This window comes from Cynocephalus volans, chromosome 13, assembly GCF_027409185.1.
Source record: "Cynocephalus volans isolate mCynVol1 chromosome 13, mCynVol1.pri, whole genome shotgun sequence".
NCBI lineage: Eukaryota > Metazoa > Chordata > Mammalia > Dermoptera > Cynocephalidae > Cynocephalus > Cynocephalus volans.
In genome coordinates, this window is record NC_084472.1 from 42429272 (window position 1) to 42456794 (window position 27523).

General features: G+C 50.2%; 3 protein-coding genes and 3 non-coding genes across 6 annotated transcripts; all 6 read right to left on the reverse strand.

Annotated features, from left to right (window-relative positions):
* Positions 1–130: 130 nt before the first annotated feature.
* LOC134361639 (elongin-A-like) lies at positions 131–8843 on the reverse strand. The gene is made up of 5 exons (XM_063076655.1): positions 8808–8843; positions 8611–8725; positions 4428–4519; positions 2754–2776; positions 131–2585 (listed from the first exon to the last, which is right to left on the reverse strand). Exons 1-5 carry the CDS (start codon positions 8841–8843, stop codon positions 131–133), a joined length of 2721 nt encoding a protein of 906 aa, XP_062932725.1.
* LOC134362278 (U6 spliceosomal RNA) lies at positions 3660–3764 on the reverse strand. Its single transcript, XR_010021555.1, has one exon. It is a non-coding gene; the product is annotated as a U6 spliceosomal RNA (small nuclear RNA).
* A 580-nt stretch (positions 8844–9423) lies between the features above and the next one.
* LOC134361640 (elongin-A-like) lies at positions 9424–18134 on the reverse strand. The gene is made up of 3 exons (XM_063076656.1): positions 18099–18134; positions 17902–18016; positions 9424–11900 (listed from the first exon to the last, which is right to left on the reverse strand). The coding sequence occupies exons 1-3, from the start codon at positions 18132–18134 to the stop codon at positions 9424–9426; spliced, it is 2628 nt and encodes an 875-aa protein (XP_062932726.1).
* LOC134362279 (U6 spliceosomal RNA) lies at positions 12951–13055 on the reverse strand. The gene has a single exon (XR_010021556.1). It is a non-coding gene; the product is annotated as a U6 spliceosomal RNA (small nuclear RNA).
* A 580-nt stretch (positions 18135–18714) lies between the features above and the next one.
* LOC134361641 (elongin-A-like) lies at positions 18715–27427 on the reverse strand. Its single transcript, XM_063076657.1, has 3 exons — positions 27392–27427; positions 27195–27309; positions 18715–21191 (listed from the first exon to the last, which is right to left on the reverse strand). The coding sequence occupies exons 1-3, from the start codon at positions 27425–27427 to the stop codon at positions 18715–18717; spliced, it is 2628 nt and encodes an 875-aa protein (XP_062932727.1).
* Positions 22244–22348, reverse strand: LOC134362280 (U6 spliceosomal RNA). The gene has a single exon (XR_010021557.1). It is a non-coding gene; the product is annotated as a U6 spliceosomal RNA (small nuclear RNA).
* Positions 27428–27523: the final 96 nt, after the last annotated feature.

Here is a 27523-nt window from a genome sequence, read left to right on the forward strand (position 1 = left end):
CCAGGAGGTCCCACCAACGAAAGACGCCAGTGTCCTTTGCAAGTCCCATTCCCCGACTCGAATCGCCTTTGAATTCCTTCCCAACCACCCCACCGCCCCCCGAGTTCTCTGTCCAATGCGAGTCCTCGGCTCATCGGCGGGAGTATGTGTTCCTGTAATCTCGGATCGTCTTGGCCATGAGCGGGGCTACTTTCTTGGCGGCGGCTTTCCTGGTGCTGGGGCCGCAGGAGGGGGGCCTCGCAGGGAGCGGGTGAAAGCGGCTGTGGCCACCGGTGCTGCTGGAGGGGGGCCGGCTGCTCTCCTGTGGGCGTGGGGCCGGCTGCACCTCGGCTTTATCGGGGATGGCCGCTCCTCCCGAGGCAGGCTTTTCCTGCCTCCTGGGAACCTCACAAGGCTTGTCGAGCACAGAGTGGAAGAAGATCATCTGTGTCTGTCGGCCTCTGGGCCTCTCGGCGCGTGCAGAGCGGATCTTCATCGTCACCAGCCGGAGCCGCCGCTCTCGGGCCTCCCGGAGCCGCAGGTACATCTCCCGCCACGACTCGTGCTCCTCCGGCCGGGCTTCCTTAAAGTCTCGTTGACAGCGCCTTTTCCATAAGTGGCCCGTTTCTTTCGCTAGTGTGGGATTGTATTTCTCGATGATGCGACCTGGCTGATCGGGCGTGCACCCCTTCCACGCGGGCTCCGGAGCAGGACACGGGTCTCCCCCCGCTTCCCGGACAGCAGGGACGCTGGTCCCGAGGGCCCACACCCGCCGCTCACACGCAGTCACGGTTCTAGGCAGGCCGGCGCTCCTGGGGCCCGAGTACACCGGCATCTTCGAGTTCCTTCTGCGTCCCGTAGGAAATCCACCCTCTTCTTCTTGCTGGGGGGAAGGGAGTGCGTGTATCTCTGGCGGGAAGGAGGACATCAGTTCAAGGACAGACAGTGCCCTGTCACTGGCCCGCATCCCGGGTAACGGGAGGTCTGGCAGCACCGGCGGGGCGTCGGTGGGGACCCTTTTCAGCTTGGCTACGTGCGCTCCGGGCGGTGGCGGCTCCTCTGTCTCATTTTCCTGCACCTTGGCTAGTCTGGGAAGCAGGCTCCCATTTTCACGAGTGCGTTTAGAGTCCGTCTCGTGAAGGTCTTTGACTCTCAGAGTAGTGGCCAGAGTTTTCACCGTCCTTTCCTTTCCCTTCCAAGGCCGGCCATAGGTGGAGTATGCCTCAAAGGGCACAGCAGGCTGCTCAGAGTCAGCCTCCATATCTGCCAACTCCTCCTCTTCAGGGAGGGAGCTCTCCCAGGTGGAAGGTCTGCGTATCCCTTCTCGAGTGCTGAGCTTGTTGGAAAGCTTGCCTGGCACCGTGGGCAGCAGGCCTCCTGCGCCCTCTCCTGTGTCTAAGCTTTCTGGGCTTGGCTTCTTTGTTTCGTCTGCTTTGGGTTCGTCAGAGTCTTTGTCCCTCTTCTCCTCTAGGTGGTTGTCCCGAGCAGCGTCCAAGGCGGGTAGAGAGGGAACGCAACCGAGCTCCGATGCCTTCTCTCTCCTGGCCCGCCTAGAGGGCGGTTTGTCCTTGGTACTGTCCCCCGAGATGGCCCTTGGACCTTCCTCTGGGGAGAAGGCCTTGTGGGATTTCTGGCTGAATCCAGCAGGGAACATCTCGTCGTCCCCAGCCCCCGCCGGGCCTTTCTGCCTGTGGGAAGATACCTGCGCCGGGCTTGGGCTCACGACGGCCCCTTGCCCCCGGGGTTTGCCCAGGTGTCCCTCTTGACGGAGTCCCGGACTGCCCTGAGGGGCATCAGCGTGGCCTTTTCCAGGCTTCTGGCGGAGAACAGCGGGCTCGGGGCCCTCCTCCTCCGGGGGCACGCAATGGTCCACGCACATCTGGTGAGGACCGGCAAGGGACAGACGGATGCGGATGTGGCCATCGCCGGAAGACGCCCAGTCTGAGGAGGAAGCCAGTGCAACTGTGTAGCGCTTGGTGCTCCCGCCTCTCCTGTCGCCACCGGGAGACCCCTTGGGAGGTGTTTGGAGCTGCGAGAGTCTCCTGTGCTTTCTGTGTCCGCGCTCCGTGCCGTCGGATGGGCTCTCGGAGGCTCCGTGGCTTTCTGGGCAGGCGCCCTGCACCTTCGGCTCCTTCGGAAACTCCTCCCTGGGGCGCTTTCGGGAACGGCTCTCCTCCAAGGCCAGTTGTTCAGGCCGGGTGTCCCGCGCCACGACCAGCAACTTCTTCCACTGGGCGGCTAAGTCCCTGGCCAAGCTGCCCACGTGCTGGTGTGTGCGCAAGCGCTTGACCGTCTTGCGGACTCCAGTCTCCGCCAGGGAGTGTGCTGTCACTGGCAAGGCGGAGAGTTTCTTCAGGTATTTCGCCAGCTTCTTGGGATCGGAGTGGGCAGCCAGGCGCGCCTGCAGCTTGACCACGGCGTGCAGCGCCCCGTCGGCTGCCATGGCCGTCCCGGGCGCAGCCTCGTCGGCGCAGCTGGGCGGGCGTCGCTGCTTGGGCCGCAGCTCTGTCCTCAGTACAGCGAGCAGCTCGGCCTGGGCACGCGGGTCCTCGCCGACCGCCGCCGGGCTGACCTGCTGCTTTTGCTTGGGGGTGCGGAGCCGCCGCCTGGAAGAACCGCCGCGAAGCGCTGTCCGAGGTAGAAGGAAGCCTCAGCGCGGGACTCCCGTCCTTATAAAGCCGGCACGCCCCGCTCCCGGGCTGTGAGCCGCGCCCTGATGACCAGCAGTGATTGGTCCTGGGCTTCCTCGCCTCTTGACTGATTGATTGCCTTACCAGGACTCAATCAGGAGTGACCTCTGTGGGTGGAGTTCCGGACACCGGCAGCAAGGTGTGCGAAAACACGTACTCCCCGATGCAGTGGGTGGAAACGCTAATTGCTACCACCTGTTTGTAGAGCATATTGACAAGATCGAGCGAAAAGAAAAATTCACATAGGCGTTGACCGAGCAATTCCACTCTTAGCATTTTATAGCGTACAGAGTCAATTCCGCAATGCTGTAGAAACACTCCACGTGCACACACACGCACACACACACACACACACACACACACACACACACACACACAGGTGTACACAGAGACCTAGAACCCAGCAGTTTCATTGTCCACTTATCCGTAGGCCGGACAGTGCATTTCATACCCTCCCTAACCTAAGCTAGGCGGGAGCATTTCTCAGAAATCTTTCCTTCATCCTCTTTCCAGAATCCCTGGAGAGAGTCATGTAAACATTCAGCCATCAGAATAGCCAGTGAACACACTGACCAGAATGAATAGGAAGGTAAAGACTTGGGACAGAGGGACCTCCAGATCCTAAACTGATCTTTACCTTGTTGACGACTTTCTTAAAATAACAAACAAACAAACAAAAAACGTAAACAGCCTATCAGAGAGGCTTATACAGAGGGATTTGATTCCATGCTTGCAAAATGGTAGCTGTCCAAACTCCAAACAAAAGTGTTTCCTCCTTTTTCCTTTCTAGAATCACGGAGTTTGTCAGTGTCTTCAGCTCCACCGTAGGTGATGAGGACCGAGTCGTTTAGAATTCTGTTTGGATATGGCGCTGACTCAAAAATGGCTTTTGTCCTCAGCAGAGTGTGAAGCAGCTTGCACTTGGGATCGCCTGGCCTTGAAACAATAATGTCACTTTGGAAATTCAGTTTTTATCAAGAGTAGAAAAAGAGATAGAGATAGGAAAACACAGATTTACCTGTGATGCTTGTGCAGGGGTCATGCTGACCTTCTCTGTCTCGTTCCAATCTTAGTACATGTGGGGCTGAAGTGAGCAGAAAATTCAATGTTCCACTAGAATGAGGCTATGTCCGATCAGTATTCCTCCGCTACTTGGTTTTTACCCAACTGAGCGTAAGGATCCTCTACAGTACTCGAAAGCCACGGAAGCTCTGAGAAGGAACTGCTTCAGTGTTTTTCGTTTGACCACACGACTAAAGACAAATAAATCACAACTGGTATGAACACACAGGAACGGTTTTTGGAAAGTCACGACTGATTCGCATATTCGTGTGTACAGGCCAAATAATCCTGAAACAGAGTCACTTTTATTAATCGTCATGTGTCTTTCGGTGTGCTTTTCGAAAGTTAGGTGAGTCTTTTACATTAAAAAGTATCTAGTGTAAGTGTGAGCTAATTAATAAGGTGGTTGACTACTTTTTTAAAGGAGTGTTGTTCTATGCCTTAGCTCTTCTTAATTGCGTTGGGACGCTGAAAAAAAGCCAGAGAAATTGAAGATTTCATTACGTCGATGTTTTGCTCCGAAGAACTGAAGTTTACTAAACTTTCAACGCTCAGACATTTACGCATCTATCGAAATACCAATAGCTGTAAACAGTGTGTACTTTTAAGTACTAATCGACCAAACTCTAAGTCATTATGAAGCTAAGCTGAGTGTCAAGTAAGTCTTGCGTTTTAAGTGCTCCGCTCTGTTCTTACGCGAGGAAGATTAACCACTTCGCTACTGACCACTGCTGCGGCCTTGTGGGCATCTTCTAAAAATCTGTGGCTGCTGTTGAACCATATTCTTCCTGTACGTGGACCAGGAAAGGGAAACTGATCAGACAACCTGGAACCCTTTGCTAATGCCACACTGCTGTTCTTGGAGACGACTTCATCTTCCCCCCACCCACTCCTCCTCTTCTAGGTTTTCATGGCACTGTAAAGGGCTTTGTAAATGGTTTCTTGGTTTTTACTTCGTTTTATATTTATTACCGATTTGTAGATTTACAACCGGCCTTTGTCACTGATCTTACTTTAGCAACATTGGCAACTTCATTTACTGATCCTCACAGTTTATGTTTGAAGCCTTCGAACTTTTCTCAACATGTAATTCCATTATCCGTGCACAAAGACAGGGATAATTCTTTCTTCCCTTCCTTCTCTCTTTTTAAAAATTCTTACACCACGTATTTGTTTTTCTTGTCTAATCTTACTACTTAGGACCTCCGTGTTAGTCAGTTCTCTGTCGTTTACAAGAGAATACCCGAAACTGGGTCTATCTAGAGAAACAGAGTTTAGTTTGTCCAGTTTTGGAGGCTGGGAAGTCCGAGGTTCAATGGGCTTGTCTGGTGAGGGCCTTCTTCTTGATGGGGATGTGCCGAGTGACCCGAGGCAATGCAGTTTATCACAGGGTGCGGGTGACCAAAGCGAGCTAATATGCTTCTTTCTCTCCTGATAAAGCTGGTGCTGCCACTCGGGTGATAACCCATCCATCCACCAACTCATCCATCCGTGATGGTATTAATTCACTCAAGAGGGCATAGCCCTCATGATTCAATCACCTCTTAAAGACCCCACCTTCAACGCTGCTACATTGGGGATCAAGCTTCCACGTGACCTTTGGAGGGGACAAGCATTCAAATCACAGCAACGTTAATAAGATGTTGCGTAGAAGTGGGGATAAGAGGCATTATTGTCTTTTTCCCAATCTTGAAGGGAAAGCTTTTGGCATTTCATTAGTCAGTCTTATGTTTCCTGCAGGTTTTTCGTAGAGATCGTTTTGTCAGGTCAAGGCAGTTGTCTTCTATTCCTACGTTGTCCGGGGTTTTTGTTTCCTGTCCTTGTCTTTCCTTTTACTTTTTAAAAAATATCAACGATAGGTTGTACATTTTATGAATCACTTCTCTGCACTTTTGGAAATGATGACCTAATTTCTTTATTTTGCAATGTGGCACACTGACTGTATCACGTGATTCACTAACCCTAAACCAACCTTGCCTCAGTCCTAAGACACACTGAACTTGAATATTACGTATCACTGATTCAATTTGCTCCTAGTTTGCTTTGGATTTGTGAGTATATTAATGAATGGGATTGGGCTGTTCTAATGCTTTCAGTGTCCTTGTCAGGTCAGAGCTCTTACACATCTTTTATTGAATACTTCTATAACTATTTGTCTTCTGGATACTATCGTAAATGGTATTAACTAAAATAGTTTTTCGAAAGTGTTGCGATAGTTTCAGTACATTGAGTCCCCCATGGATCTGTCTCAATTGTTTGTTATTCCTCATACTTCTCTGTGTTGTTCTTAAGTTGGCATGTGTGCCAGGCAGTGTAATTGAGACTTTATTTTTAGAAATAATCTGAGATGAAGGATGATGGTATCCTCTCACAGAGGTGATTTAGGTTTGTTTCTGCCTTGCGCCTGGAGCGAGGCCCGGCAGTCCAGGAATATCTGAATCCCGTTTCAGGGACTGAGGGTTTTCTGGGCCGCATAGGCAATGGGTAGCAGAGGTTGGGCAACTTAACTTGTTGTCTGTATTTATTCCTAGGACAGGGCCCAGACCAGGGTCCTCAATCTTGCTGGGCCTAGAATTCCAACTTTTGTGCCCTCAGCACCTTGAGGTTGTCGACAGTGCTTGGTGTCCTAGCATCGTAGAAGTAGGCAAATGTCCGTAGGAACAATGGCTTCCAATGGCATGGCCACCTATGCGCATCTATGAATACTGTAGTCCTCCCTTATTTGTGGTTTTCCTCTCCTTAATATCAGTTGCCTGCAGTCCAATGTGGTGTGAAAATATCAGATGAACAATTACAGAAATAAACCGTTCAGAGGTTTTAAATTGCGAGCCGTTCTCTGGAGTGTGACAAAACCTCACATGGCCCCGCTCCATACCGTAAGCATTCCTTTTTCCAGTGTGTCCACCTGTACACCCTCCCTGCCCGCTCGTGACTGGGAGGCCATCCTGGTGATCAAATCAACTGTCACCCTATCGCGGTGTTTGCGTCCGAGTCGCCGTATTTTACTTAATAATGGCCACAACGCACAAGAGCGGTCATGCTGGGAATTCGGATATGTCAAATAGAAGCCATAAAGTGCTTCCTTTAGGCGAAAAGGTGAAAGTTCTCTACTTAGTAAGGAAAGGGAAAAAAATTATATGCTGAGGTTACTGAGATGTACTGTCAGAACAAATGTTGTGTCTGTGAGATTGTGAAGAAGTTCAAAGAAATTCATGCTGGTTTCGCTGTCGCACCTCAAACTGCAAAGATTTTGGCCACAGTCTAGGCAACAATGTTTAGTGAAGATGAAAAAGACATTAAATTTGTGGGTGGAAGACATGGACAGGAGCATGTTGCAATAGATGGTACTGTCCGAGGTTTCGGACATCCGATGGGGGGCCTGATATTTACATCCAACGGATGAGGGGAACTCCTGGGATTTTAAAATACTGAAGAATGGGACTACATAAAAATAAAAAGGAATGAAAGAGAAAGTCAAAAGATTGAGCTGGGAGAGATATTTACAACTCGTAGAACATTCAACTCATACAATTTCCTTTATATCCAATGAGCTCCCACACACCAATGTGAAAAAAGACCAACGACTTAGGAGAGAAATGGGGAACCCATAGGAAAACGTGGCTCCCCGACCCCCCAAAACAAGCGACTCTTGAATACAGGAGAAGATGCTCACCACCATGAAGATGAAAATAAAAGACAATGTGGTGAAATTTGGGACCTATTAATATAGTTCGAAACATTAACAACCTGCTGTGTTGGAACAGATTATCCTAGATTGCTTGTAGATGTAGAAATTAATACAAACGCTATACAAGTAAGCCTGTAAAATTTAAAATGTATGTATATATTTAAAAGTGTATCCTTAGACACATCCATATCACTTGTAGAGTGAGAGGCTGAATGTATAAACGGGTAAAGGGCAAAAACCACAGAGAAGCTCGGGAAGCCAAACCACAACCCCTGGAGCCACCAGCCCAGAAAAGCAAACTACAGCCTCTACGGCAATCAGTCCAGGAAGCCCAATCACAACCACTGCAGCAGTTGGCACACACCAGTCAGGATCGGGTCAGCAATGCCAGCTTGGGAATTTTGGCCCCAGTGTCCAAGTCAAGACCAACTAGAGAAAGCCAAATATGCTCTCAAAACCAATCGCGTCAGATGCTCTGCTTCCAGTTAGCCTGCTTACAGCTTCCCCAAGTCAACAACCTCCAATCCGAAAATACCCGGAACCCTCCTTCCTTTTTGATAGAGAACTTTGCTACTCCCCCGCCTACCTTTGAGTTTGCCAAATGCGACCGATGGTTTCTGACTCCCTTGCTTTCTATGTATATGTACAGCGAGCGTTTTCTAAACAGTCTGTTTGTTTTTGCTTGCGTCTTTTTCATTTATTTCCACAAATCCCTTCTACTAAACTTGCATGTATGAAAAATATATTCATATTCTTTGATAGAGCGATTTCACTTGTAGGATTTTATCCCACAAACACACCTGCCTCTATGCGTGTGCGCGCGCATGTGTGCATCTGTGTCCGTGAACAGGTGTCCCTGACGTCCAGGATAGACGTTTCAAGACGCCGGTGGATACATAAAGCCACAGATAGTAGCAAACCCAGTTGCCGTCAAAGGGAGCACGTTTCTTTTCGTTTCTTCCACCCGCAAATCGAATGCCATTTCCATCCTAACCAAGCAGCCATCGTGCAGCGAGGCCGAAAGGATCGCAGTTGGATGTGCGACGGCACGAAGTTTCCTTTCCTTCTTCACAGCTTCGCAGAAGGAAGACTTGCTTTCATGGGAGATCTTTGCAACCCTCACATATGATTTTCCCCTTTCCTTATGAAGTCCAGGACTTTTCACCTTTTCGGGTAAAGGAAGCCCTTTACGGCTTCTCTTTGGCATATGCGAATTGCCCGCATCACTCCTCTTGCACTCGGTGGCCATTACGAAGGAAAAGAAGTGTGACTTAAACGCAAGCTCTGCAATGTGGCGACAGTCGGTCTGAAAACGGAGATGGTTACTAAGTGAGCAGTGGCCCGGGAGCATCTAGGGCGTGGACGTGTAGCACAAAGGGATGACTCACGTCCCGGCCAGGCAGGCTGCGCATGCGAGATTTCATCGCACTGCTCTGAAGAGCCTGCAACTTCAAATTTCTGCCTTGTTCGTTTCTGAAATTTTCCATTTGATATTTTGGGACCTTGGTGGACAGAGGAAAACTGAAACTGGGAACGCGAAACTGCACGCAAGGGGGGAGGGGAGGGGGGGACTACTTTGAGGACTCTAGGATTGAGTCCAAGAAAGCCTTATCTGCTCCAGGATGGACAAAGGAGAGAGAGACGGCCAATCTCTTGTATATCATTTTATTTACAAATATGAACACGATCTGGGGACGATATGGATTGGTTAAAACTCTGTCCTTCTTTCCAAAGAGGCTAGTTAACATCCTCAGTGCAATTGGTGTTAAAACCTGCTGCGAGACTGAGGATTCAGAGCTTGGGGATTCTGAAGCGTCCACCAAGCAGGGCGGCAGCGTCCCAGGTGCAACGCGTGAAAACTGCAGGATTCAGATCCAGGAGGTCCCACCAACGAAAGACGCCAGTGTCCTTTGCAAGTCCCATTCCCCGACTCGAATCGCCTTTGAATTCCTTCCCAACCACCCCACCGCCCCCCGAGTTCTCTGTCCAATGCGAGTCCTCGGCTCATCGGCGGGAGTATGTGTTCCTGTAATCTCGGATCGTCTTGGCCATGAGCGGGGCTACTTTCTTGGCGGCGGCTTTCCTGGTGCTGGGGCCGCAGGAGGGGGGCCTCGCAGGGAGCGGGTGAAAGCGGCTGTGGCCACCGGTGCTGCTGGAGGGGGGCCGGCTGCTCTCCTGTGGGCGTGGGGCCGGCTGCACCTCGGCTTTATCGGGGATGGCCGCTCCTCCCGAGGCAGGCTTTTCCTGCCTCCTGGGAACCTCACAAGGCTTGTCGAGCACAGAGTGGAAGAAGATCATCTGTGTCTGTCGGCCTCTGGGCCTCTCGGCGCGTGCAGAGCGGATCTTCATCGTCACCAGCCGGAGCCGCCGCTCTCGGGCCTCCCGGAGCCGCAGGTACATCTCCCGCCACGACTCGTGCTCCTCCGGCCGGGCTTCCTTAAAGTCTCGTTGACAGCGCCTTTTCCATAAGTGGCCCGTTTCTTTCGCTAGTGTGGGATTGTATTTCTCGATGGTGCGACCTGGCTGATCGGGCGTGCACCCCTTCCACGCGGGCTCCGGAGCAGGACACGGGTCTCCCCCCGCTTCCCGGACAGCAGGGACGCTGGTCCCGAGGGCCCACACCCGCCGCTCACACGCAGTCACGGTTCTAGGCAGGCCGGCGCTCCTGGGGCCCGAGTACACCGGCATCTTCGAGTTCCTTCTGCGTCCCGTAGGAAATCCACCCTCTTCTTCTTGCTGGGGGGAAGGGAGTGCGTGTATCTCTGGCGGGAAGGAGGACATCAGTTCAAGGACAGACAGTGCCCTGTCACTGGCCCGCATCCCGGGTAACGGGAGGTCTGGCAGCACCGGCGGGGCGTCGGTGGGGACCCTTTTCAGCTTGGCTACGTGCGCTCCGGGCGGTGGCGGCTCCTCTGTCTCATTTTCCTGCACCTTGGCTAGTCTGGGAAGCAGGCTCCCATTTTCACGAGTGCGTTTAGAGTCCGTCTCGTGAAGGTCTTTGACTCTCAGAGTAGTGGCCAGAGTTTTCACCGTCCTTTCCTTTCCCTTCCAAGGCCGGCCATAGGTGGAGTATGCCTCAAAGGGCACAGCAGGCTGCTCAGAGTCAGCCTCCATATCTGCCAACTCCTCCTCTTCAGGGAGGGAGCTCTCCCAGGTGGAAGGTCTGCGTATCCCTTCTCGAGTGCTGAGCTTGTTGGAAAGCTTGCCTGGCACCGTGGGCAGCAGGCCTCCTGCGCCCTCTCCTGTGTCTAAGCTTTCTGGGCTTGGCTTCTTTGTTTCGTCTGCTTTGGGTTCGTCAGAGTCTTTGTCCCTCTTCTCCTCTAGGTGGTTGTCCCGAGCAGCGTCCAAGGCGGGTAGAGAGGGAACGCAACCGAGCTCCGATGCCTTCTCTCTCCTGGCCCGCCTAGAGGGCGGTTTGTCCTTGGTACTGTCCCCCGAGATGGCCCTTGGACCTTCCTCTGGGGAGAAGGCCTTGTGGGATTTCTGGCTGAATCCAGCAGGGAACATCTCGTCGTCCCCAGCCCCCGCCGGGCCTTTCTGCCTGTGGGAAGATACCTGCGCCGGGCTTGGGCTCACGACGGCCCCTTGCCCCCGGGGTTTGCCCAGGTGTCCCTCTTGACGGAGTCCCGGACTGCCCTGAGGGGCATCAGCGTGGCCTTTTCCAGGCTTCTGGCGGAGAACAGCGGGCTCGGGGCCCTCCTCCTCCGGGGGCACGCAATGGTCCACGCACATCTGGTGAGGACCGGCAAGGGACAGACGGATCCGGATGTGGCCATCGCCGGAAGACGCCCAGTCTGAGGAGGAAGCCAGTGCAACTGTGTAGCGCTTGGTGCTCCCGCCTCTCCTGTCGCCACCGGGAGACCCCTTGGGAGGTGTTTGGAGCTGCGAGAGTCTCCTGTGCTTTCTGTGTCCGCGCTCCGTGCCGTCGGATGGGCTCTCGGAGGCTCCGTGGCTTTCTGGGCAGGCGCCCTGCACCTTCGGCTCCTTCGGAAACTCCTCCCTGGGGCGCTTTCGGGAACGGCTCTCCTCCAAGGCCAGTTGTTCAGGCCGGGTGTCCCGCGCCACGACCAGCAACTTCTTCCACTGGGCGGCTAAGTCCCTGGCCAAGCTGCCCACGTGCTGGTGTGTGCGCAAGCGCTTGACCGTCTTGCGGACTCCAGTCTCCGCCAGGGAGTGTGCTGTCACTGGCAAGGCGGAGAGTTTCTTCAGGTATTTCGCCAGCTTCTTGGGATCGGAGTGGGCAGCCAGGCGCGCCTGCAGCTTGACCACGGCGTGCAGCGCCCCGTCGGCTGCCATGGCCGTCCCGGGCGCAGCCTCGTCGGCGCAGCTGGGCGGGCGTCGCTGCTTGGGCCGCAGCTCTGTCCTCAGTACAGCGAGCAGCTCGGTCTGGGCACGCGGGTCCTCGCCGACCGCCGCCGGGCTGACCTGCTGCTTTTGCTTGGGGGTGCGGAGCCGCCGCCTGGAAGAACCGCCGCGAAGCGCTGTCCGAGGTAGAAGGAAGCCTCAGCGCGGGACTCCCGTCCTTATAAAGCCGGCACGCCCCGCTCCCGGGCTGTGAGCCGCGCCCTGATGACCAGCAGTGATTGGTCCTGGGCTTCCTCGCCTCTTGACTGATTGATTGCGTTACCAGGACTCAATCAGGAGTGACCTCTGTGGGTGGAGTTCCGGACACCGGCAGCAAGGTGTGCGAAAACACGTACTCCCCGATGCAGTGGGTGGAAACGCTAATTGCTACCACCTGTTTGTAGAGCATATTGACAAGATCGAGCGAAAAGAAAAATTCACATAGGCGTTGACCGAGCAATTCCACTCTTAGCATTTTATAGCGTACAGAGTCAATTCCGCAATGCTGTAGAAACACTCCACGTGCACACACACGCACACACACACACACACACACACACACACACACACACACAGGTGTACACAGAGACCTAGAACCCAGCAGTTTCATTGTCCACTTATCCGTAGGCCGGACAGTGCATTTCATACCCTCCCTAACCTAAGCTAGGCGGGAGCATTTCTCAGAAATCTTTCCTTCATCCTCTTTCCAGAATCCCTGGAGAGAGTCATGTAAACATTCAGCCATCAGAATAGCCAGTGAACACACTGACCAGAATGAATAGGAAGGTAAAGACTTGGGACAGAGGGACCTCCAGATCCTAAACTGATCTTTACCTTGTTGACGACTTTCTTAAAATAACAAGCAAACAAACAAGAAACGTAAACAGCCTATCAGAGATGCTTGTACAGAGGGATTTGATTCCATGCTTGCAAAATGGTAGCTGTCCAAACTCCAAACAAAAGTGTTTCCTCCTTTTTCCTTTCTAGAATCACGGAGTTTGTCAGTGTCTTCAGCTCCACCGTAGGTGATGAGGACCGAGTCGTTTAGAATTCTGTTTGGATATGGCGCTGACTCAAAAATGGCTTTTGTCCTCAGCAGAGTGTGAAGCAGCTTGCACTTGGGATCGCCTGGCCTTGAAACAATAATGTCACTTTGGAAATTCAGTTTTTATCAAGAGTAGAAAAAGAGATAGAGATAGGAAAACACAGATTTACCTGTGATGCTTGTGCAGGGGTCATGCTGACCTTCTCTGTCTCGTTCCAATCTTAGTACATGTGGGGCTGAAGTGAGCAGAAAATTCAATGTTCCACTAGAATGAGGCTATGTCCGATCAGTATTCCTCCGCTACTTGGTTTTTACCCAACTGAGCGTAAGGATCCTCTACAGTACTCGAAAGCCACGGAAGCTCTGAGAAGGAACTGCTTCAGTGTTTTTCGTTTGACCACACGACTAAAGACAAATAAATCACAACTGGTATGAACACACAGGAACGGTTTTTGGAAAGTCACGACTGATTCGCATATTCGTGTGTACAGGCCAAATAATCCTGAAACAGAGTCACTTTTATTAATCGTCATGTGTCTTTCGGTGTGCTTTTCGAAAGTTAGGTGAGTCTTTTACATTAAAAAGTATCTAGTGTAAGTGTGAGCTAATTAATAAGGTGGTTGACTACTTTTTTAAAGGAGTGTTGTTCTATGCCTCAGCTCTTCTTAATTGCGTTGGGACGCTGAAAAAAAGCCAGAGAAATTGAAGATTTCATTACGTCAATGTTTTGCTCCGAAGAACTGAAGTTTACTAAGCTTTCAACGCTCAGACATTTACGCATCTATCGAAATACCAATAGCTGTAAACAGTGTGTACTTTTAAGTACTAATCGACCAAACTCTAAGTCATTATGAAGCTAAGCTGAGTGTCAAGTAAGTCTTGCGTTTTAAGTGCTCCGCTCTGTTCTTACGCGAGGAAGATTAACCACTTCGCTACTGACCACTGCTGCGGCCTTGTGGGCATCTTCTAAAAATCTGTGGCTGCTGTTGAACCATATTCTTCCTGTACGTGGACCAGGAAAGGGAAACTGATCAGACAACCTGGAACCCTTTGCTAATGCCACACTGCTGTTCTTGGAGACGACTTCATCTTCCCCCCACCCACTCCTCCTCTTCTAGGTTTTCATGGCACTGTAAAGGGCTTTGTAAATGGTTTCTTGGTTTTTACTTCGTTTTATATTTATTACCGATTTGTAGATTTACAACCGGCCTTTGTCACTGATCTTACTTTAGCAACATTGGCAACTTCATTTACTGATCCTCACAGTTTATGTTTGAAGCCTTCGAACTTTTCTCAACATGTAATTCCATTATCCGTGCACAAAGACAGGGATAATTCTTTCTTCCCTTCCTTCTCTCTTTTTAAAAATTCTTACACCACGTATTTGTTTTTCTTGTCTCATCTTACTACTTAGGACCTCCGTGTTAGTCAGTTCTCTGTCGTTTACAAGAGAATACCCGAAACTGGGTCTATCTAGAGAAACAGAGTTTAGTTTGTCCAGTTTTGGAGGCTGGGAAGTCCGAGGTTCAATGGGCTTGTCTGGTGAGGGCCTTCTTCTTGATGGGGATGTGCCGAGTGACCCGAGGCAATGCAGTTTATCACAGGGTGCGGGTGACCAAAGCGAGCTAATATGCTTCTTTCTCTCCTGATAAAGCTGGTGCTGCCACTCGGGTGATAACCCATCCATCCACCAACTCATCCATCCGTGATGGTATTAATTCACTCAAGAGGGCATAGCCCTCATGATTCAATCACCTCTTAAAGACCCCACCTTCAACGCTGCTACATTGGGGATCAAGCTTCCACGTGACCTTTGGAGGGGACAAGCATTCAAATCACAGCAACGTTAATAAGATGTTGCGTAGAAGTGGGGATAAGAGGCATTATTGTCTTTTTCCCAATCTTGAAGGGAAAGCTTTTGGCATTTCATTAGTCAGTCTTATGTTTCCTGCAGGTTTTTCGTAGAGATCGTTTTGTCAGGTCAAGGCAGTTGTCTTCTATTCCTACGTTGTCCGGGGTTTTTGTTTCCTGTCCTTGTCTTTCCTTTTACTTTTTAAAAAATATCAACGATAGGTTGTACATTTTATGAATCACTTCTCTGCACTTTTGGAAATGATGACCTAATTTCTTTATTTTGCAATGTGGCACACTGACTGTATCACGTGATTCACTAACCCTAAACCAACCTTGCCTCAGTCCTAAGACACACTGAACTTGAATATTACGTATCACTGATTCAATTTGCTCCTAGTTTGCTTTGGATTTGTGAGTATATTAATGAATGGGATTGGGCTGTTCTAATGCTTTCAGTGTCCTTGTCAGGTCAGAGCTCTTACACATCTTTTATTGAATACTTCTATAACTATTTGTCTTCTGGATACTATCGTAAATGGTATTAACTAAAATAGTTTTTCGAAAGTGTTGCGATAGTTTCAGTACGTTGAGTCCCCCATGGATCTGTCTCAATTGTTTGTTATTCCTCATACTTCTCTGTGTTGTTCTTAAGTTGGCATGTGTGCCAGGCAGTGTAATTGAGACTTTATTTTTAGAAATAATCTGAGATGAAGGATGATGGTATCCTCTCACAGAGGTGATTTAGGTTTGTTTCTGCCTTGCGCCTGGAGCGAGGCCCGGCAGTCCAGGAATATCTGAATCCCGTTTCAGGGACTGAGGGTTTTCTGGGCCGCATAGGCAATGGGTAGCAGAGGTTGGGCAACTTAACTTGTTGTCTGTATTTATTCCTAGGACAGGGCCCAGACCAGGGTCCTCAATCTTGCTGGGCCTAGAATTCCAACTTTTGTGCCCTCAGCACCTTGAGGTTGTCGACAGTGCTTGGTGTCCTAGCATCGTAGAAGTAGGCAAATGTCCGTAGGAACAATGGCTTCCAATGGCATGGCCACCTATGCGCATCTATGAATACTGTAGTCCTCCCTTATTTGTGGTTTTCCTCTCCTTAATATCAGTTGCCTGCAGTCCAATGTGGTGTGAAAATATCAGATGAACAATTACAGAAATAAACCGTTCAGAGGTTTTAAATTGCGAGCCGTTCTCTGGAGTGTGACAAAACCTCACATGGCCCCGCTCCATACCGTAAGCATTCCTTTTTCCAGTGTGTCCACCTGTACACCCTCCCTGCCCGCTCGTGACTGGGAGGCCATCCTGGTGATCAAATCAACTGTCACCCTATCGCGGTGTTTGCGTCCGAGTCGCCGTATTTTACTTAATAATGGCCACAACGCACAAGAGCGGTCATGCTGGGAATTCGGATATGTCAAATAGAAGCCATAAAGTGCTTCCTTTAGGCGAAAAGGTGAAAGTTCTCTACTTAGTAAGGAAAGGGAAAAAAATTATATGCTGAGGTTACTGAGATGTACTGTCAGAACAAATGTTGTGTCTGTGAGATTGTGAAGAAGTTCAAAGAAATTCATGCTGGTTTCGCTGTCGCACCTCAAACTGCAAAGATTTTGGCCACAGTCTAGGCAACAATGTTTAGTGAAGATGAAAAAGACATTAAATTTGTGGGTGGAAGACATGGACAGGAGCATGTTGCAATAGATGGTACTGTCCGAGGTTTCGGACATCCGATGGGGGGCCTGATATTTACATCCAACGGATGAGGGGAACTCCTGGGATTTTAAAATACTGAAGAATGGGACTACATAAAAATAAAAAGGAATGAAAGAGAAAGTCAAAAGATTGAGCTGGGAGAGATATTTACAACTCGTAGAACATTCAACTCATACAATTTCCTTTATATCCAATGAGCTCCCACACACCAATGTGAAAAAAGACCAACGACTTAGGAGAGAAATGGGGAACCCATAGGAAAACGTGGCTCCCCGACCCCCCAAAACAAGCGACTCTTGAATACAGGAGAAGATGCTCACCACCATGAAGATGAAAATAAAAGACAATGTGGTGAAATTTGGGACCTATTAATATAGTTCGAAACATTAACAACCTGCTGTGTTGGAACAGATTATCCTAGATTGCTTGTAGATGTAGAAATTAATACAAACGCTATACAAGTAAGCCTGTAAAATTTAAAATGTATGTATATATTTAAAAGTGTATCCTTAGACACATCCATATCACTTGTAGAGTGAGAGGCTGAATGTATAAACGGGTAAAGGGCAAAAACCACAGAGAAGCTCGGGAAGCCAAACCACAACCCCTGGAGCCACCAGCCCAGAAAAGCAAACTACAGCCTCTACGGCAATCAGTCCAGGAAGCCCAATCACAACCACTGCAGCAGTTGGCACACACCAGTCAGGATCGGGTCAGCAATGCCAGCTTGGGAATTTTGGCCCCAGTGTCCAAGTCAAGACCAACTAGAGAAAGCCAAATATGCTCTCAAAACCAATCGCGTCAGATGCTCTGCTTCCAGTTAGCCTGCTTACAGCTTCCCCAAGTCAACAACCTCCAATCCGAAAATACCCGGAACCCTCCTTCCTTTTTGATAGAGAACTTTGCTACTCCCCCGCCTACCTTTGAGTTTGCCAAATGCGACCGATGGTTTCTGACTCCCTTGCTTTCTATGTATATGTACAGCGAGCGTTTTCTAAACAGTCTGTTTGTTTTTGCTTGCGTCTTTTTCATTTATTTCCACAAATCCCTTCTACTAAACTTGCATGTATGAAAAATATATTCATATTCTTTGATAGAGCGATTTCACTTGTAGGATTTTATCCCACAAACACACCTGCCTCTATGCGTGTGCGCGCGCATGTGTGCATCTGTGTCCGTGAACAGGTGTCCCTGACGTCCAGGATAGACGTTTCAAGACGCCGGTGGATACATAAAGCCACAGATAGTAGCAAACCCAGTTGCCGTCAAAGGGAGCACGTTTCTTTTCGTTTCTTCCACCCGCAAATCGAATGCCATTTCCATCCTAACCAAGCAGCCATCGTGCAGCGAGGCCGAAAGGATCGCAGTTGGATGTGCGACGGCACGAAGTTTCCTTTCCTTCTTCACAGCTTCGCAGAAGGAAGACTTGCTTTCATGGGAGATCTTTGCAACCCTCACATATGATTTTCCCCTTTCCTTATGAAGTCCAGGACTTTTCACCTTTTCGGGTAAAGGAAGCCCTTTACGGCTTCTCTTTGGCATATGCGAATTGCCCGCATCACTCCTCTTGCACTCGGTGGCCATTACGAAGGAAAAGAAGTGTGACTTAAACGCAAGCTCTGCAATGTGGCGACAGTCGGTCTGAAAACGGAGATGGTTACTAAGTGAGCAGTGGCCCGGGAGCATCTAGGGCGTGGACGTGTAGCACAAAGGGATGACTCACGTCCCGGCCAGGCAGGCTGCGCATGCGAGATTTCATCGCACTGCTCTGAAGAGCCTGCAACTTCAAATTTCTGCCTTGTTCGTTTCTGAAATTTTCCATTTGATATTTTGGGACCTTGGTGGACAGAGGAAAACTGAAACTGGGAACGCGAAACTGCACGCAAGGGGGGAGGGGAGGGGGGGACTACTTTGAGGACTCTAGGATTGAGTCCAAGAAAGCCTTATCTGCTCCAGGATGGACAAAGGAGAGAGAGACGGCCAATCTCTTGTATATCATTTTATTTACAAATATGAACACGATCTGGGGACGATATGGATTGGTTAAAACTCTGTCCTTCTTTCCAAAGAGGCTAGTTAACATCCTCAGTGCAATTGGTGTTAAAACCTGCTGCGAGACTGAGGATTCAGAGCTTGGGGATTCTGAAGCGTCCACCAAGCAGGGCGGCAGCGTCCCAGGTGCAGCGCGTGAAAACTGCAGGATTCAGATCCAGGAGGTCCCACCAACGAAAGACGCCAGTGTCCTTTGCAAGTCCCATTCCCCGACTCGAATCGCCTTTGAATTCCTTCCCAACCACCCCACCGCCCCCCGAGTTCTCTGTCCAATGCGAGTCCTCGGCTCATCGGCGGGAGTATGTGTTCCTGTAATCTCGGATCGTCTTGGCCATGAGCGGGGCTACTTTCTTGGCGGCGGCTTTCCTGGTGCTGGGGCCGCAGGAGGGGGGCCTCGCAGGGAGCGGGTGAAAGCGGCTGTGGCCACCGGTGCTGCTGGAGGGGGGCCGGCTGCTCTCCTGTGGGCGTGGGGCCGGCTGCACCTCGGCTTTATCGGGGATGGCCGCTCCTCCCGAGGCAGGCTTTTCCTGCCTCCTGGGAACCTCACAAGGCTTGTCGAGCACAGAGTGGAAGAAGATCATCTGTGTCTGTCGGCCTCTGGGCCTCTCGGCGCGTGCAGAGCGGATCTTCATCGTCACCAGCCGGAGCCGCCGCTCTCGGGCCTCCCGGAGCCGCAGGTACATCTCCCGCCACGACTCGTGCTCCTCCGGCCGGGCTTCCTTAAAGTCTCGTTGACAGCGCCTTTTCCATAAGTGGCCCGTTTCTTTCGCTAGTGTGGGATTGTATTTCTCGATGGTGCGACCTGGCTGATCGGGCGTGCACCCCTTCCACGCGGGCTCCGGAGCAGGACACGGGTCTCCCCCCGCTTCCCGGACAGCAGGGACGCTGGTCCCGAGGGCCCACACCCGCCGCTCACACGCAGTCACGGTTCTAGGCAGGCCGGCGCTCCTGGGGCCCGAGTACACCGGCATCTTCGAGTTCCTTCTGCGTCCCGTAGGAAATCCACCCTCTTCTTCTTGCTGGGGGGAAGGGAGTGCGTGTATCTCTGGCGGGAAGGAGGACATCAGTTCAAGGACAGACAGTGCCCTGTCACTGGCCCGCATCCCGGGTAACGGGAGGTCTGGCAGCACCGGCGGGGCGTCGGTGGGGACCCTTTTCAGCTTGGCTACGTGCGCTCCGGGCGGTGGCGGCTCCTCTGTCTCATTTTCCTGCACCTTGGCTAGTCTGGGAAGCAGGCTCCCATTTTCACGAGTGCGTTTAGAGTCCGTCTCGTGAAGGTCTTTGACTCTCAGAGTAGTGGCCAGAGTTTTCACCGTCCTTTCCTTTCCCTTCCAAGGCCGGCCATAGGTGGAGTATGCCTCAAAGGGCACAGCAGGCTGCTCAGAGTCAGCCTCCATATCTGCCAACTCCTCCTCTTCAGGGAGGGAGCTCTCCCAGGTGGAAGGTCTGCGTATCCCTTCTCGAGTGCTGAGCTTGTTGGAAAGCTTGCCTGGCACCGTGGGCAGCAGGCCTCCTGCGCCCTCTCCTGTGTCTAAGCTTTCTGGGCTTGGCTTCTTTGTTTCGTCTGCTTTGGGTTCGTCAGAGTCTTTGTCCCTCTTCTCCTCTAGGTGGTTGTCCCGAGCAGCGTCCAAGGCGGGTAGAGAGGGAACGCAACCGAGCTCCGATGCCTTCTCTCTCCTGGCCCGCCTAGAGGGCGGTTTGTCCTTGGTACTGTCCCCCGAGATGGCCCTTGGACCTTCCTCTGGGGAGAAGGCCTTGTGGGATTTCTGGCTGAATCCAGCAGGGAACATCTCGTCGTCCCCAGCCCCCGCCGGGCCTTTCTGCCTGTGGGAAGATACCTGCGCCGGGCTTGGGCTCACGACGGCCCCTTGCCCCCGGGGTTTGCCCAGGTGTCCCTCTTGACGGAGTCCCGGACTGCCCTGAGGGGCATCAGCGTGGCCTTTTCCAGGCTTCTGGCGGAGAACAGCGGGCTCGGGGCCCTCCTCCTCCGGGGGCACGCAATGGTCCACGCACATCTGGTGAGGACCGGCAAGGGACAGACGGATCCGGATGTGGCCATCGCCGGAAGACGCCCAGTCTGAGGAGGAAGCCAGTGCAACTGTGTAGCGCTTGGTGCTCCCGCCTCTCCTGTCGCCACCGGGAGACCCCTTGGGAGGTGTTTGGAGCTGCGAGAGTCTCCTGTGCTTTCTGTGTCCGCGCTCCGTGCCGTCGGATGGGCTCTCGGAGGCTCCGTGGCTTTCTGGGCAGGCGCCCTGCACCTTCGGCTCCTTCGGAAACTCCTCCCTGGGGCGCTTTCGGGAACGGCTCTCCTCCAAGGCCAGTTGTTCAGGCCGGGTGTCCCGCGCCACGACCAGCAACTTCTTCCACTGGGCGGCTAAGTCCCTGGCCAAGCTGCCCACGTGCTGGTGTGTGCGCAAGCGCTTGACCGTCTTGCGGACTCCAGTCTCCGCCAGGGAGTGTGCTGTCACTGGCAAGGCGGAGAGTTTCTTCAGGTATTTCGCCAGCTTCTTGGGATCGGAGTGGGCAGCCAGGCGCGCCTGCAGCTTGACCACGGCGTGCAGCGCCCCGTCGGCTGCCATGGCCGTCCCGGGCGCAGCCTCGTCGGCGCAGCTGGGCGGGCGTCGCTGCTTGGGCCGCAGCTCTGTCCTCAGTACAGCGAGCAGCTCGGCCTGGGCACGCGGGTCCTCGCCGACCGCCGCCGGGCTGACCTGCTGCTTTTGCTTGGGGGTGCGGAGCCGCCGCCTGGAAGAACCGCCGCGAAGCGCTGTCCGAGGTAGAAGGAAGCCTCAGCGCGGGACTCCCGTCCTTATAAAGCCGGCACGCCCCGCTCCCGGGCTGTGAGCCGCGCCCTGATGACCAGCAGTGATTGGTCCTGGGCTTCCTCGCCTCTTGACTGATTGATTGCGTTACCAGGACTCAATCAGGAGTGACCTCTGTGGGTGGAGTTCCGGACACCGGCAGCAAGGTGTGCGAAAACACGTACTCCCCGATGCAGTGGGTGGAAACGCTAATTGCTACCACCTGTTTGTAGAGCATATTGACAAGATCGAGCGAAAAGAAAAATTCACATAGGCGTTGACCGAGCAATTCCACTCTTAGCATTTTATAGCGTACAGAGTCAATTCCGCAATGCTGTAGAAACACTCCACGTGCACACACACGCACACACACACACACACACACACACACACACACACACACACAGGTGTACACAGAGACCTAGAACCCAGCAGTTTCATTGTCCACTTATCCGTAGGCCGGACAGTGCATTTCATACCCTCCCTAACCTAAGCTAGGCGGGAGCATTTCTCAGAAATCTTTCCTTCATCCTCTTTCCAGAATCCCTGGAGAGAGTCATGTAAACATTCAGCCATCAGAATAGCCAGTGAACACACTGACCAGAATGAATAGGAAGGTAAAGACTTGGGACAGAGGGACCTCCAGATCCTAAACTGATCTTTACCTTGTTGACGACTTTCTTAAAATAACAAGCAAACAAACAAGAAACGTAAACAGCCTATCAGAGATGCTTGTACAGAGGGATTTGATTCCATGCTTGCAAAATGGTAGCTGTCCAAACTCCAAACAAAAGTGTTTCCTCCTTTTTCCTTTCTAGAATCACGGAGTTTGTCAGTGTCTTCAGCTCCACCGTAGGTGATGAGGACCGAGTCGTTTAGAATTCTGTTTGGATATGGCGCTGACTCAAAAATGGCTTTTGTCCTCAGCAGAGTGTGAAGCAGCTTGCACTTGGGATCGCCTGGCCTTGAAACAATAATGTCACTTTGGAAATTCAGTTTTTATCAAGAGTAGAAAAAGAGATAGAGATAGGAAAACACAGATTTACCTGTGATGCTTGTGCAGGGGTCATGCTGACCTTCTCTGTCTCGTTCCAATCTTAGTACATGTGGGGCTGAAGTGAGCAGAAAATTCAATGTTCCACTAGAATGAGGCTATGTCCGATCAGTATTCCTCCGCTACTTGGTTTTTACCCAACTGAGCGTAAGGATCCTCTACAGTACTCGAAAGCCACGGAAGCTCTGAGAAGGAACTGCTTCAGTGTTTTTCGTTTGACCACACGACTAAAGACAAATAAATCACAACTGGTATGAACACACAGGAACGGTTTTTGGAAAGTCACGACTGATTCGCATATTCGTGTGTACAGGCCAAATAATCCTGAAACAGAGTCACTTTTATTAATCGTCATGTGTCTTTCGGTGTGCTTTTCGAAAGTTAGGTGAGTCTTTTACATTAAAAAGTATCTAGTGTAAGTGTGAGCTAATTAATAAGGTGGTTGACTACTTTTTTAAAGGAGTGTTGTTCTATGCCTCAGCTCTTCTTAATTGCGTTGGGACGCTGAAAAAAAGCCAGAGAAATTGAAGATTTCATTACGTCAATGTTTTGCTCCGAAGAACTGAAGTTTACTAAGCTTTCAACGCTCAGACATTTACGCATCTATCGAAATACCAATAGCTGTAAACAGTGTGTACTTTTAAGTACTAATCGACCAAACTCTAAGTCATTATGAAGCTAAGCTGAGTGTCAAGTAAGTCTTGCGTTTTAAGTGCTCCGCTCTGTTCTTACGCGAGGAAGATTAACCACTTCGCTACTGACCACTGCTGCGGCCTTGTGGGCATCTTCTAAAAATCTGTGGCTGCTGTTGAACCATATTCTTCCTGTACGTGGACCAGGAAAGGGAAACTGATCAGACAACCTGGAACCCTTTGCTAATGCCACACTGCTGTTCTTGGAGACGACTTCATCTTCCCCCCACCCACTCCTCCTCTTCTAGGTTTTCATGGCACTGTAAAGGGCTTTGTAAATGGTTTCTTGGTTTTTACTTCGTTTTATATTTATTACCGATTTGTAGATTTACAACCGGCCTTTGTCACTGATCTTACTTTAGCAACATTGGCAACTTCATTTACTGATCCTCACAGTTTATGTTTGAAGCCTTCGAACTTTTCTCAACATGTAATTCCATTATCCGTGCACAAAGACAGGGATAATTCTTTCTTCCCTTCCTTCTCTCTTTTTAAAAATTCTTACACCACGTATTTGTTTTTCTTGTCTCATCTTACTACTTAGGACCTCCGTGTTAGTCAGTTCTCTGTCGTTTACAAGAGAATACCCGAAACTGGGTCTATCTAGAGAAACAGAGTTTAGTTTGTCCAGTTTTGGAGGCTGGGAAGTCCGAGGTTCAATGGGCTTGTCTGGTGAGGGCCTTCTTCTTGATGGGGATGTGCCGAGTGACCCGAGGCAATGCAGTTTATCACAGGGTGCGGGTGACCAAAGCGAGCTAATATGCTTCTTTCTCTCCTGATAAAGCTGGTGCTGCCACTCGGGTGATAACCCATCCATCCACCAACTCATCCATCCGTGATGGTATTAATTCACTCAAGAGGGCATAGCCCTCATGATTCAATCACCTCTTAAAGACCCCACCTTCAACGCTGCTACATTGGGGATCAAGCTTCCACGTGACCTTTGGAGGGGACAAGCATTCAAATCACAGCAACGTTAATAAGATGTTGCGTAGAAGTGGGGATAAGAGGCATTATTGTCTTTTTCCCAATCTTGAAGGGAAAGCTTTTGGCATTTCATTAGTCAGTCTTATGTTTCCTGCAGGTTTTTCGTAGAGATCGTTTTGTCAGGTCAAGGCAGTTGTCTTCTATTCCTACGTTGTCCGGGGTTTTTGTTTCCTGTCCTTGTCTTTCCTTTTACTTTTTAAAAAATATCAACGATAGGTTGTACATTTTATGAATCACTTCTCTGCACTTTTGGAAATGATGACCTAATTTCTTTATTTTGCAATGTGGCACACTGACTGTATCACGTGATTCACTAACCCTAAACCAACCTTGCCTCAGTCCTAAGACACACTGAACTTGAATATTACGTATCACTGATTCAATTTGCTCCTAGTTTGCTTTGGATTTGTGAGTATATTAATGAATGGGATTGGGCTGTTCTAATGCTTTCAGTGTCCTTGTCAGGTCAGAGCTCTTACACATCTTTTATTGAATACTTCTATAACTATTTGTCTTCTGGATACTATCGTAAATGGTATTAACTAAAATAGTTTTTCGAAAGTGTTGCGATAGTTTCAGTACGTTGAGTCCCCCATGGATCTGTCTCAATTGTTTGTTATTCCTCATACTTCTCTGTGTTGTTCTTAAGTTGGCATGTGTGCCAGGCAGTGTAATTGAGACTTTATTTTTAGAAATAATCTGAGATGAAGGATGATGGTATCCTCTCACAGAGGTGATTTAGGTTTGTTTCTGCCTTGCGCCTGGAGCGAGGCCCGGCAGTCCAGGAATATCTGAATCCCGTTTCAGGGACTGAGGGTTTTCTGGGCCGCATAGGCAATGGGTAGCAGAGGTTGGGCAACTTAACTTGTTGTCTGTATTTATTCCTAGGACAGGGCCCAGACCAGGGTCCTCAATCTTGCTGGGCCTAGAATTCCAACTTTTGTGCCCTCAGCACCTTGAGGTTGTCGACAGTGCTTGGTGTCCTAGCATCGTAGAAGTAGGCAAATGTCCGTAGGAACAATGGCTTCCAATGGCATGGCCACCTATGCGCATCTATGAATACTGTAGTCCTCCCTTATTTGTGGTTTTCCTCTCCTTAATATCAGTTGCCTGCAGTCCAATGTGGTGTGAAAATATCAGATGAACAATTACAGAAATAAACCGTTCAGAGGTTTTAAATTGCGAGCCGTTCTCTGGAGTGTGACAAAACCTCACATGGCCCCGCTCCATACCGTAAGCATTCCTTTTTCCAGTGTGTCCACCTGTACACCCTCCCTGCCCGCTCGTGACTGGGAGGCCATCCTGGTGATCAAATCAACTGTCACCCTATCGCGGTGTTTGCGTCCGAGTCGCCGTATTTTACTTAATAATGGCCACAACGCACAAGAGCGGTCATGCTGGGAATTCGGATATGTCAAATAGAAGCCATAAAGTGCTTCCTTTAGGCGAAAAGGTGAAAGTTCTCTACTTAGTAAGGAAAGGGAAAAAAATTATATGCTGAGGTTACTGAGATGTACTGTCAGAACAAATGTTGTGTCTGTGAGATTGTGAAGAAGTTCAAAGAAATTCATGCTGGTTTCGCTGTCGCACCTCAAACTGCAAAGATTTTGGCCACAGTCTAGGCAACAATGTTTAGTGAAGATGAAAAAGACATTAAATTTGTGGGTGGAAGACATGGACAGGAGCATGTTGCAATAGATGGTACTGTCCGAGGTTTCGGACATCCGATGGGGGGCCTGATATTTACATCCAACGGATGAGGGGAACTCCTGGGATTTTAAAATACTGAAGAATGGGACTACATAAAAATAAAAAGGAATGAAAGAGAAAGTCAAAAGATTGAGCTGGGAGAGATATTTACAACTCGTAGAACATTCAACTCATACAATTTCCTTTATATCCAATGAGCTCCCACACACCAATGTGAAAAAAGACCAACGACTTAGGAGAGAAATGGGGAACACATAGGAAAACGTGGCTCCCCGACCCCCCAAAACAAGCGACTCTTGAATACAGGAGAAGATGCTCACCACCATGAAGATGAAAATAAAAGACAATGTGGTGAAATTTGGGACCTATTAATATAGTTCGAAACATTAACAACCTGCTGTGTTGGAACAGATTATCCTAGATTGCTTGTAGATGTAGAAATTAATACAAACGCTATACAAGTAAGCCTGTAAAATTTAAAATGTATGTATATATTTAAAAGTGTATCCTTAGACACATCCATATCACTTGTAGAGTGAGAGGCTGAATGTATAAACGGGTAAAGGGCAAAAACCACAGAGAAGCTCGGGAAGCCAAACCACAACCCCTGGAGCCACCAGCCCAGAAAAGCAAACTACAGCCTCTACGGCAATCAGTCCAGGAAGCCCAATCACAACCACTGCAGCAGTTGGCACACACCAGTCAGGATCGGGTCAGCAATGCCAGCTTGGGAATTTTGGCCCCAGTGTCCAAGTCAAGACCAACTAGAGAAAGCCAAATATGCTCTCAAAACCAATCGCGTCAGATGCTCTGCTTCCAGTTAGCCTGCTTACAGCTTCCCCAAGTCAACAACCTCCAATCCGAAAATACCCGGAACCCTCCTTCCTTTTTGATAGAGAACTTTGCTACTCCCCCGCCTACCTTTGAGTTTGCCAAATGCGACCGATGGTTTCTGACTCCCTTGCTTTCTATGTATATGTACAGCGAGCGTTTTCTAAACAGTCTGTTTGTTTTTGCTTGCGTCTTTTTCATTTATTTCCACAAATCCCTTCTACTAAACTTGCATGTATGAAAAATATATTCATATTCTTTGATAGAGCGATTTCACTTGTAGGATTTTATCCCACAAACACACCTGCCTCTATGCGTGTGCGCGCGCATGTGTGCATCTGTGTCCGTGAACAGGTGTCCCTGACGTCCAGGATAGACGTTTCAAGACGCCGGTGGATACATAAAGCCACAGATAGTAGCAAACCCAGTTGCCGTCAAAGGGAGCACGTTTCTTTTCGTTTCTTCCACCCGCAAATCGAATGCCATTTCCATCCTAACCAAGCAGCCATCGTGCAGCGAGGCCGAAAGGATCGCAGTTGGATGTGCGACGGCACGAAGTTTCCTTTCCTTCTTCACAGCTTCGCAGAAGGAAGACTTGCTTTCATGGGAGATCTTTGCAACCCTCACATATGATTTTCCCCTTTCCTTATGAAGTCCAGGACTTTTCACCTTTTCGGGTAAAGGAAGCCCTTTACGGCTTCTCTTTGGCATATGCGAATTGCCCGCATCACTCCTCTTGCACTCGGTGGCCATTACGAAGGAAAAGAAGTGTGACTTAAACGCAAGCTCTGCAATGTGGCGACAGTCGGTCTGAAAACGGAGATGGTTACTAAGTGAGCAGTGGCCCGGGAGCATCTAGGGCGTGGACGTGTAGCACAAAGGGATGACTCACGTCCCGGCCAGGCAGGCTGCGCATGCGAGATTTCATCGCACTGCTCTGAAGAGCCTGCAACTTCAAATTTCTGCCTTGTTCGTTTCTGAAATTTTCCATTTGATATTTTGGGACCTTGGTGGACAGAGGAAA